General features: G+C 36.6%; 1 protein-coding gene across 3 annotated transcripts in view; it reads right to left on the bottom strand.

Annotated features, from left to right (window-relative positions):
* The window catches only part of HEATR5B (HEAT repeat containing 5B), a 107,849-nt gene that overhangs the window by 18,755 nt on the left and 76,587 nt on the right, over positions 1–12,507 (bottom strand). For all 3 annotated transcript variants that reach the window (XM_014832858.3, XM_014832859.3, XM_044772237.2), the window contains exons 29-33: positions 11,903–12,157; positions 9,836–9,963; positions 7,577–7,721; positions 6,557–6,823; positions 5,168–5,392 (exon numbers count right to left, since the gene is read on the bottom strand). In XM_014832858.3, coding sequence (XP_014688344.1) covers positions 5,168–5,392; positions 6,557–6,823; positions 7,577–7,721; positions 9,836–9,963; positions 11,903–12,157 — 1,020 coding nt within the window. The remainder of the gene's footprint in view (positions 1–5,167; positions 5,393–6,556; positions 6,824–7,576; positions 7,722–9,835; positions 9,964–11,902; positions 12,158–12,507) is intronic.

Below are 12,507 nucleotides of genomic sequence, written 5' to 3'. Positions count from 1 at the left end.
TTTAACATAGTACTGGAGGTCCTGGCCAGAGCAATCAGGCAAGATAAAGGAATAAAAGGAATCCAAACAGGGAGGGAAGAAGTGAAATTCTCGCTGTTTGCAGACGACATGATCTTATATATAGAAAACCCCAAAGAATCCATTGGAAAACTCTTAGAAGTAATCAACAACTACAGCAAAGTTGCGGGGTATAAAATCAATTTGCATAAATCAGTAGCATTTCTATATTCTAACAACGAGCTAACAGAAAAAGAACTCAAGAACACAATACCATTCACAATAGCAACAAAAAGAATAAAACACCTCAGGGTAAGTTTAGCTAAGGAAGTGAAGGACCTATATAATGAAAATTACAAGGCCTTTCTGAGAGAATTGGATGACGACATAAGGAGATGGAAAGACATTCCATGTATATGGATTGGAAGAATAAACATAGTTAAAATGTCTGTTCTACCTAAAGCAATTTATAGATTCAATGCTATCCCAATCAGAATCCCAATGACATTCTTTACAGAATTAGAACAAAGAATCCTAAAATTTATATGGGGCAAAAAAAGACCCCGAATTGCTCAAGCAATCCTGAGAAAAAAGAACAAAACGGAGGCATTACAATCCCTGACTTCAAAACGTACTACAAAGCTACAGTAATCAAAACAGCATGGTACTGGTACAAAAACAGGTGCACAGATCAATGGAACAGAATTGAAAGCACAGAAATAAAACCACACATCTATGGACAGCTTATCTTTGACAAAGGAGCAGAGTGCATACAATGGAGGAAAGAAAGTCTTTTCAACAAATGGTGCTGGGAAAACTGGAAAGCCATATGTAAAAGAATGAAAATTGACCATTCTTTTTCACCATTCACCAAAATAAACTCAAAATGGATCAAAGACCTAAAGGTGAGACCTGAAACCATAAGGCTTCTAGAAGAAAACATAGGCAGTACACTCTTTGACATCAGTATTAAAAGGACCTTTTTGGACACCATGTCTTCTCAGAGAAGAGAGACAATAGAAAGAATAAACAAATGGGACTTCATCAGACTAAAGAGCTTCTTCAGGCAAATGAAAACAGGATTGAAACAAAAAAACAACCCACTAACTGGGAAAAAATATTTGCAAGTCATATATCTGACAAAGGCTTAATATCCATAATATAAAAAGAACTCTCACAACCCAACAACAAAAAATCAAACAACCCGATCAAAAAATGGGCTGGAGACATGAACAGACATTTCTCCAAAGAAGATATACAGATGGCCAATAGGCACATGAAAAGATGCTCATCATCGCTGATCATCAGGGAAATGCAAATCAAAACTACAATAAGATATCACCTTACACCCATTAGAATGACAAAAATATCTAAATCTAATAGTAACAAATGTTGGAGAGGTTGTGGAGAGAATGGAACCCTCATACACTGCTGGTGGGAATGCAAATTAGTGCAGCCACTATGGAAAACAGTATAGAGATTCCTCAAAAAATTAAAAATAGAACTACCATACGATCCAGCCATCCCACTACTGGGTATCTATCCAAAGAGCTTGAAGTCAGCAATTCCAAAAGTCCCATGCACCCCAATGTTCATTGCAGCATTATTTACAATAGCCAAGACATGGAAGCAACCTAAGTGCCCATCAACAGACGAATGGATAAAGAAGATATGGTACGTATATACAATGGAATACTACTCAGCTGCAAAACAGAACAAAATCATCCCATTTGCAACAACATGGATGGACCTTGAGGGAATTATGTTAAGTGAAATAAGCCAGTTAGAGAAGGATAATCTCTCTCTGACTCCACTCATATGAGGAATTTAAAAATGTGGACAAAGAGAACAGATTAGTGGCTACCAGGGGAAAGGTGGGGTGGGGGGTGGGCACAAAGGGTGAACGAGTGCACCTACAACACGAATGACAAACATTAATGTACAACTGAAATCACAAAAGATTGTAACCTATCAACTCAATTAAAAAATATATATAATAAAAAAACAAAAAAAACACAAAATATTAACTCATTATAAAGCCAAAATAGTTTTAGTAACATTAATAAAACTAAAGTTTTCCCTTCCAAATAATTAAGATTAAAAAAATTCAGATAATAAAAGTAATACACGGTCATTGTTTAAAATATAAAAAGGGTATGGGAAAGAAAATAAAACTTGTAATTCTACCATCTAGTGATAATTTAAGTTTAATTTCTAGGTTTTGGTTTAATTTCTTCTGGTTTAGGTTAGTCTTTTTATATAAAATTATTTATAAACATGATTTTTAATAGATATAATGGATATATAATCCAAATGAGTATACCATCATGTACTTTATAATTTTTCCCACTGCCAGAACAATTTTCATTATTGTAAAATAGACTGTGATAAATAACCTTGAACATAATTTTCTTTTAGAAGACACATCTTAAGACAAATTTTAATTCTTTCTTTTTGTTTTGGAGGAAGATTAGCCCTGAGCTAACATCTGCCGCCAATCCTCCTGTTTTTTGCTGTGGAAGACTGGCCCTGAGCTAACATCCATGCCCATCTTCCTCTACTTTATATGTGGGACGCCTGCCACAGCATCAGTGACAAGCACTGCATAGTTTCCGCACCCAGGATCCGAACCAGTGAACCCTGCGCCATCGAAGCGGAATGTGTGAACTTAACTGCTGCGCCACTGGGCTGGCCCCTTGAATATAATTTTTTGATCTATAAGGTCTAAGAGTATGAATTCTTAAACACTCTTTGTACGTTCTGCAGAAATGATACCCTGAAAGTTTAAACCATTTTAAACTCCCTTCAGCAAAATATGAAAATGTTCTCCTGGTACCAATTCCAGCTGTGTTACGTTGTCATATTTTTATCTTTTTCCTCCTCAAAGCCTGAGGACATAGTTATTTAGTCTAGTTTTAAGTGCTTCTAGTTCTTCACGTGAGCTGCTGCCACAGCGTGGCTAGTGGCATGAGTTGTGTGGTTCTGTGTCCAGGAACCAAACTCCAGCTGCCCAAGCGGAGTGTGTGGAACTTTAACCACTAGGCCATGAGGGCTGGCTCCATTATCACATTTTTTAAAAAATCAGCTTTATAGGTAAAAATGTATGTTACTTTTTTTGGTTTCTATTTATTTGCTTATATAATACATGGCTGATTTTCTTATATTCTCAGCGGTCATTTCTACTTCCTTTTAACTAATGTACACGTTCTTTCCTTTCTTCTTTCTTCTGTTGGGACGTTAAATGTTTTTCTTATAAGACTTCTTTGTATATTAATGATATTAAAACTGACATAAGTATTATTGTCAGTTTTTCAGCTTTTTTTTCAGCTACCTTTTAATGTAAGATGTTTTGGCAACCAGAAGTTAATTTCTATACAGCCCAATACATTGATAATTTCCACTGACTTATACTTACATAGTCCTTTGCTATTATTAATAAAAGATTACCCATATTTTCTTTATTTTTAAAATATACATTATCATTTTAATTTATCTGGTATTTATGTTGAAGACCTAACTGAAATTCATTTCTCAAACAGCTAATTGATACAAACCATCTGAAGAATAATGAATATGCCTTTATCGTGTACTATATTCTCATGTGGATGAACATCTGCTTTAAAGCAACCTGTTCTGTTTTGTTGCCCTGTCTATTGATTCTTGGGCCCGCTCCACAGTTTCAGTATGGAAATGTCTTAATAGGTGATATGGCAAATCTTTAATTTGTATTCTTTGTTTTCAGCCTTTTGACATTTTCTTTACAACAGAAATAAAATGAATGGGGCGGGCCTGGTGGCGCAGTGGGTAAGCGACACGTTCCACTTCGGCAGCCTGGGATTCGCCAGTTCGAATCCTGGGTGAGGACCTGGCACCACTTGGCAAACCATGCTGTGGTAGACATCCCCCATATAAAGTAGAGGAAGATGGGCATGGATGTTAGCTCAGGGCCAGCCTTCCTCAGTAAAAAGCAGAGGACTGGCAACAGATGTTAGCTCAGGACTAATCTTCCTCAAAAAAGAAATGAAAGAAAAAAGTCAGAGAAGAAAAATGGACAAATTATGAATAAGCATTTTCCCCAAAATTAAACACAAACATGAAAAATGCTATTCTCACTAGGAAAAAGAGAAATGCAAATTAAAACAATAAGAGTATGTTATACCCCTCAGATAGGAAAATTCGAAAGTGTGAAATAGCAAGTATTAGTGAGGATGTGGAGAAACAGATTATTATAATATACTGCTGGTGAAAGTGTAAATTCATACAGCTAGTTTGGAGAGCAATTTGGCCACGTCTGATAAAATTAAAATTAAAATGTGCCATAATTCCACTTCGCAGGGGTATACCCTAGGAAATCTCACAGCACATGTGCATCAGAAATTTATAAAGATGTTCACTGAAGCAATTTTTATAACTGGGAAAATCAGAAACAGCTAAAATATCCGTTCACAAGGGAATGAATAATAATTGATAAATACATGTGATGGAAAACTATATAGGAGTTAAAAAGAATGAATGAGAGTTTAATATGTATACATTAATAGCTGCAAAAAATACTTAAGTCAGAGAATGAAGGTAGAATGAAATATTATGACATTACTTACGTAAATTTAAAAACACAAAAAGAAATACTATATACTGCTTATGGTTGTTTATCTCACTCTATATGTAATTCATATATACCTTTATTAATATATAGTGTATTTATCATAACTGATCTATATTAACATAAAATTATATTTATTTACATATTCAGATATATCTGGAATGAAACATATCAAAATCAAGACTGTGGTTTCATTGGAGGATGCTCTGAGGCAGTGACAGATACTTCAACCTTCTCTCCCATTTTATTATCTTTCTTGGAAAAAAACAACTGAAGCAAACAAATATATCAACACATGTTAATTCAATTCTGGTTATATTTTCTAATGTTTTCTGTCCTTTTCGGGGGAGAAAGACCTCCCAACATGTATTTAAATGCTACAATAAGGCATGTAGAGTCAGTGTCCAGAAAGGGGTGTTACAGCTCATATCTGAAAAATGTGACTAAAACACCTACCTGCGTGGATTCAGTGTTACACAGCAGTTTTCTGACAAGCTCATTCAATTAATTAGTTTTTGGGAAACAGATTTCCTATAGATTAAAACTTTTTAACTCTGCTTAGGTTACCTGGTTGAGAATATTCCAGGATGCACGCAAGAGTGCTACGAATTAGAGCTGTCCACTGTTTCTGAGTCTCCTCCGTTTTGGCCATTGAAAGTGTCACAATACTTTTAATCCCTTGAAGAGCTGCACTGACTGGTGGAGGAACTTGATTATCCACAGATTTTATTGCTGTGTCTTTCAATATTCTTGCAATTAAAAATAGAATCGTGGGCAGGATTGTCATACATCCTAAAACAAAAACAAATCAGATTACCTCATAACTACTTTAGGTCCCCTATTACAGTTGTTTCAATTGTTTTTTTAAATAATTGACTGTGGCTTAATATTATTTCTTTTCCTTGTTTTTACACAAAATTTACTGGATGACTATTACTACAATTCAATGTTTGAAAAAGAAAATAAAGTGGCAAGTTATTTCCAAGAAGACGGAATTAATATTTTCTTTCCTTTTCCAACTAGCCTGCTTTTATTACTTCCAATATTTCACCTGTTTAATATGTCAGGAGCTTCATAATGAAAATAAGAAAGGAAGATAAAAAAACAGAAGGAAAACACTACCATATACTTTGAGAAGTATCTGAGTAACTTGGCAAATCATGAATCAGGTAGCAATTCTAAGATACGTAATCACTCTTCAGTGTACTAAAGTAAGCCTAATCAAATCAGGAAAATGACTATATGGGTAAGCAAAGAAGAAATGAAAGGATCCTTGAATTTGTAGCCGAAAGAACTTTAAGGTCATCGAATTCAATCTCCCAGTTAATGAAAGACTCCCTTCACCACTCTTACACGCAGCCACTGCAGTCTACCTGCAAAGTTCCAATGATGGAGAATTCATTATTTTCACATCTGTAGGCTTGCGTTGAGCTGAAATTTACCCTTACATCTCCTGATACTATTTATACCTTCTAGATAAAACAGAGGGAAGTCTACTTTTCCATTCGATAGTTCTTCAGGTGTCTACGGAAAGCTATTATCTTTTTCAGCTGTAGTTGCTTTAGCTACTCCTTAGAGTTGGTTGTCACTCTCCTCTGAGATTCTTTAGCTTGTCAGTGTTGTTCAAGAGTGATAACTAGATCAGAAACTAAAGGGTTTAACAATGCGACCTTATGTATATCTGCTAACATTCAATGTCTTCCCTCAAGTTGTGGTTCGATCTCCTTGCTGAAGTTTGTTTGAAATATATCAGAAAAGACCATCTTGAGTTTTTGGTTTTTTAAATTTTTCCTCTTTATAGGCTCCTAAAGATAAACAAACCCTTAGAAAAGATCAACTTCTCTCACATTTGATATTTAAGAGGAAAAGAAGTCATAACAGTGCTTAAAATCAAAGGCAAGCTCATCTTTGTCTAATGTACTATAATGCATTTCCAAATAGTGATCAATACTGTACCAGCAGGTGAACAAAGGGATGGTAAGTCAGAGAGTATGGTAACTGTGGCTGCCACCAAACGAGCACTTTCCTCCGACAGGCGAGTTTTGGTAGCTACGTGACTTGGAGAGTCCGACATCTTGGTACTGAGATGCGGCATATGCCGCACTAAAATGAACATCAGCAGCTCCATGGTTGCAAACACAAGAGACTTTCCGGGAATGAGACCACCACTGTCACCTCCTTCTCCTAATGCAGGACAGGACTCTTTCTCCATATCATCTTCATCTTGGGTAAAAGAAAATTTGGTGAAATTTTCAGCAAATAAATAACAAACTAACAAAACAACACAATAAGTGTATTTTAGAAATTTTTTCCAAAAAATTTACAACAAAATGTCTAACTGATGCCACTCGTCTTTCTCAGAAAATTCTCTACCTGACTAAAATTCTGTTTAATGACCTCTCCTTAAAAGTAAAGGACAATTCATTTACTTGGAAAATTTTTATCAGGTTTTTTTTTTTTTAAAGTTTGGCACCTAAGCTAACATCTGTTGCCAATCTTCTTTTTTTTCGCTTCTTCTTCTCCCCAAGGCCTCCCAGTACATAGTTGTATATTCTAGTTGTGATGCCTCTGGTTGTGCCATATGGGACGCTGCCTCAGCATGGCTTGATGAGCAGTGCCATGTCTGCGCCCAGGATCCAGACCCACGAAAACCTGGGCCACCAAGGCAGAGCGCATGAACTGAACCACTTGGGGCTATGGGGCCGGCTCCTATTAGGTATTTTTATTAGGAATGCATTTCATAATTGGAGTAACACATATGTTGGGTTGAAACATATGAAGTTGAAACACTTTTGAAGGTGAAAAATAGTTGACTATAAGGAATTTCATTTGGTTCTTTATAATGAAAGCAAAATCAATTGCAATTCTTCTAAATGTAGATTAAAATTTTTAATTAAAAACTTCCTGGATTAATATTTTAAAAATTAGAGTACAAATAAGATCTACTTCAAAGTTAGTGTAATTTCTAGGGCTTACTTAGAGTGTTTCTTTTTTCTTGCAAGTAATCCTGAGCGGCTCTTACTATCTGTTGTACAACTCCAGTAACCAGCAGCTGGACAGAGGGTGGATTCCAGGTCAAGAGGAGGCGGTGCAAAACATTCAGCAACTCAACACCAATCAGCTATTATAAATTAATACAGAGAAATTTAATTAATTGTAATTATAAATGATACATTTATATTATTAAATCTAAGAAAATATACACGTAAAAACAAATTTGGTAGCCAAAATTAATAGCTAAATTTAATCAGAGGACTATGCAACAAACACTGTAACAATCTTGACAGTCTTATTTTATCCCAACATATTTTCAATCAAAAAATTATTCCTTAATTATTAAATATATAAATAATTTTTACATTAAAAAATTATCATCCTCCTATTTCTTTCCTCTATTTGGACTCAACAGTACTGCGAGAGTCCAGTGCCACTAAAATTTATGATTTCCAACCTAAGCTGAGTTCCCAAGAGTTGTCTACCAGGGATTCCAGGTACTTCTGATAATCCCTCCGATTCATCTCAGAGAGCGACTATCACAGCCTGTCACCACTCCTGTTTAAGCCTCCTACTCTCAATCTTCTACCTCAGACCCACCCAATGAACCTGCCTCAAACTTCAAAGAGGGAGGAAAAAACCCAACTACAACCAAAGTCGCCTTTCCCTCTCTCCTTCAGATCAAGCGTCCAGCCTCTTATCCATGGCTGATTAACCCTGCCTCATGTGCTTCCTATCCCATCCCGTTTGACTTCCCAAGGACACCAGAAGGAACTCAAGCATATGTCTTTGCCTCTCTCTCTAGTTAGGCTCCTCACGCCAGTAGAAGGAAAATGCTCAAGTCTTTCCTTTCTAATTTCCCCTCCCTACCCCATCCCCGCAAAACCCCTCTCAGATCGTTCTCTCTGCCCCCATGTTCTCCTCTATCTCTATTTGCTTCTTCCTTTCCCAGCCCATACGCTTCCACCTCCTTTACCCTCTCATTCACTCCTCAATCTGGCTTCTACCCATCGAAGGAAATGCTCTGCCTGAGGTCACCAATAACCTCCTCTGGGCTCTTCTGTCCTTATTTGCTGGATTCTGTTTATTTTGATACCATTGTCTATCCTTGAAACACCCCACTTGTCTTTGATGACTCTGTCTCCTTTAGTTCTCCTCCTGCCTCTCTAGTAGTCCCCACTGCTGACTTATTTCCCCTCATCTCAATCATTATTTGCTATTTATCCCTAAGGTTCCCGTCTTGGCTCTCTTTTCTTCTTCTTTATTCATTGAAAACCACCCTGGAGTTTCCTGCAGTGATCTGTAGTTTAGCTGAGACACAGCTTCAGACTACAAGGCCGGGGTACCAGAAGAGTTCATCGGTAAGTGAATCTTGTAATCACACAGCACATGCTTTGGTTTGGTTTGGTTTGGTCAGCATCATGTGCAAAACGAATTCTGATATACTAAAATGATAGTAACTTTGTTTTTTATTTGTCTATCTTTTATGAAAAATTACCCCAACTGATACCATGTGATAGTGATAGTGTCCAAAGAGGTGGTTCTTACTAGGAAAATAAAAGAATTCCTAATTATAAAGAAGAATAACAAATCTAGTCATAGCTTGGCTCTGTAACATGAATAAAGTTCTCTAAATATTCCATACATAAATTAGAAAAAGTAATTAAATTGTTTAGATAAGTACTTAAAAAATTTAATTAAATGAGACATAAAACTTATCAGACATTTAAAAGTGATATAATTTAAGTCTAATAAATTACTTCAGCCCTTATTAGTAGAATCATTAATTGGGACTGAAGGCATCCCTTAAATTTTTAGTTTTACTTGACTGCTGATGAACAAATCAAAGACAGTATAGTGACTATCTCTAGTCTAGCTGCACCTGGTCAACCAACATTCAGTACAGTAGATGTGCCACATAACGACATTTCGGTCAACAACCGATTGCATATATGATGGGGGTCCCGTAAGATTAGTACCATCTAGCCTAGATGTGCAGTGGGCTATACCATCTAGGTTCGTGTAAGTACACCCTATGATGTTTGTACAATGATGAAATGACCTAACGATGCATCTCCCAGAACATATCCCCATCATTAAGCAATGCATGATTGTATAGGGTTTTAGATAAAGCCAAAATCCTGAATACTCATTATATAATATTTCATCTGTGAGAAAATTATCTTAATATGATGAAAACAAAGCATATAATTAATTATCCATTATAAAAATACAGTGTACCTGGTCTTCTGCAATATGGACTCGGGCATAAGGAGAATCCAGCAAGGTATGTAAGGCCTGCAGACACGCTGTAACATGTTCAATAGGTTCCTCAGGTCTAGGGGAACAAAGGAACTGTATACTCACACCTGCAATGCACAAAATAAAAACACGGGTTTGTCAAAATAAAATACTTTGTTGCTTAGATCCCACATTATTTTTCTATGTTTTTACAGATGACTTAACATATATTTATTAACGCCTTAGAATTCAAAACAGTTCCCAAAATAAGCAGCCAAACTTAACATAGATTGTAGCTTTGCCATTAGGTTAATAACCAAATTAGAGGTGGGGGAGGATTTCCAAGGTCATCAGGTTGATTAAGAAGATATTCAATTTTTTATTTCTAGGACATTTTAAAATAATATATTATGAATAAATTTAGGAAAGTTATAAAATTACTTTCTCATTACATGGTTGCCAAACAATTTCTCATACATACGAAGCTTTTTATTTTTTATTTTTTTGAGGAAGACTGGCCCGGAGCTAACATCTGTGCCCATCTTCTACTCTACTTTATATGTGGGACGCCTACCACAGCACGGCTTGACAGTGGTGCCATGTCTGCACCCAGGATCTAAACCAGTGAACCCCCGGCCGCCAAAGCAGAACATGGGAACATTCGCTTTAACCGTTGCATCACCCAGCAGCCCCTAGAAAGCTTCTTAAATGGCAAGCTATCAAGGCACAATGGATATCATGGATAACAACTGCTCTTAATTTGCATAAGTATAAGGTCATTGTTTTGGAAGTCTTTCACATTTTATTTATGAGATCTACTAACAAATTCCATAATTTCACCCTTATCCAGTTGTATTCCTTCCCCTTCTCAGAAAACATAAGATCGCTAAGAGCTTCATTGCAATATAAATTTTTAAATGTTAAAAGAGCATCTATAAAGCAATTACAAATAAGATTTATTCAAATTTGCTTTAACGTTGCATTTTATTATTTCCTCATGGGACAATTTGTTAAGTACCAAGTCAAAAGAAAATCTATTGCTGAAAAAAAAAAGTTTTCTTGAAAATTATCCTACATTGCTCTGTGAGTGAATATGACAGCTAACATTTTTGAAGACTAGTTTTTATTAAAGATTTTTCCTTTTTTCTCCCCAAAGCCCCCCGGTACATAGTTGTGTATTTTTAGTTGTGGGTGCTTCTAGCTGTGGCATGTGGGACGCCGCCTCAGCATGGCCTGATGAGCGTTGCCATGTCCATGCCCAGGATTCGAACTGGCGAAACCCTGGGCCGCCAAATGTAACACTCGAACTTAAACACTCCGCCACGGGGCCGGCCACTGAAGACTAGTTTTTAATAAAAAATTTTTAGATTAAAAATTCAGTTAACAATTTAGAAAATGTGCTAAAAAAATCCTCCTTTTACTATTTCTTCTCTGCATTGTGCTATGTAAAACTTTTCCATAGCATTAAAATGAAAGAGTTTAGAACATGCCACACCAAAATATGCTTCTTTGGCATATTGATTATTGAGCTGAAGGCCCTTGAGAAACTGCAGGTGCAAGCAGGGCTCTCTGACCTCCTTTCTACCTGAAAGCAGGTCGTAAAATTCCCATGAGAAAGGTGTCTGCCCTGTATCAGGAAAAAGAACATGCTCATCACCAGAGACTGGGAGTCGACGTTGAATTAGCCTGTACAAACCAACCTACTAAAATAACCCTTATCTTCCATTAGTTTCCCCCATATATTTCCTAGTCACTGTCCCACAATTTACTGCCCCTAGCCCAAACTCCTTTGTCTTGTCATATCCCCACAATTTATTGTTCTTTAATGGTATATAGTCTTTTGGGCCTAAAAGCTTCTTGGAGTCTTCCTTTTCCTTCGAAAGACTCCTGTGTACATTTAAAAATATTAAATAACCTTTTGCTTTTCTCCTGTTAATCTGTCTTATGACACTTTAATTCTTAGGCCAGCCACAGAACCTAAGAGGGCAGAAGGAAGTTTTTTCTTCCCTACAGATATGAATTTTCAGAAGTGATTCATCTTGAAATACATTAATATGGCACGCTTACCTAAAATCAGATGCATTCTGTCTTTGTTAATTTCTGGCAAAGATTTGGCACTAGGCGTTGCTCCTGATGCTTGGTTTAAATTGACAGATGTAGAACGTTTTTGTAAACCAGAAAGCGCTGCTGCTTCTGCTGGCTCTGAACATGTAAATCCTGTGCTATTCAACCAAAGTGCCACTGCATGGAGAACTGGGGCCCAAGAATTCCGGTAGTGAAGTCTAGCTGTATCAATAGTCTCAGGAGTATAAAATGCTCCACCTATAATATAATCAAATCAATCAAGAACATTACTTTCACTGTAAGTGTTCACTCATTTATGAACAACTAACTTAAAAATACTTGTTGCATACTGTTTTGGTCCATTCGGGCTGCTATAACAAAATACTACAGACTGAGTGGCTTATAAACAGCAGAAATTTATTTCTCATAGTTCTGGAAACTGGACGTCTGAGATCAGGGTGCTAGCACAGTCAAGTGAAGGCCCTCTTCCTGATTCACAGCTACTGCCTTCTCGCTGTGTCCTTATACGGTGGAAGGGGCTAGGGAGCTCTACGGAGTCTCTTTTTGAAGGGCTCCCATTCAGGAGGGCTCCATCCTCATGACTTAAG

This window comes from Equus asinus, chromosome 6 (genome assembly GCF_041296235.1).
Source record: "Equus asinus isolate D_3611 breed Donkey chromosome 6, EquAss-T2T_v2, whole genome shotgun sequence".
NCBI classification, from domain to species: Eukaryota; Metazoa; Chordata; class Mammalia; order Perissodactyla; family Equidae; genus Equus; species Equus asinus.
Note: the sequence above shows the minus strand (reverse complement) of the source record. Positions and strands in the feature narration are given on the sequence as shown.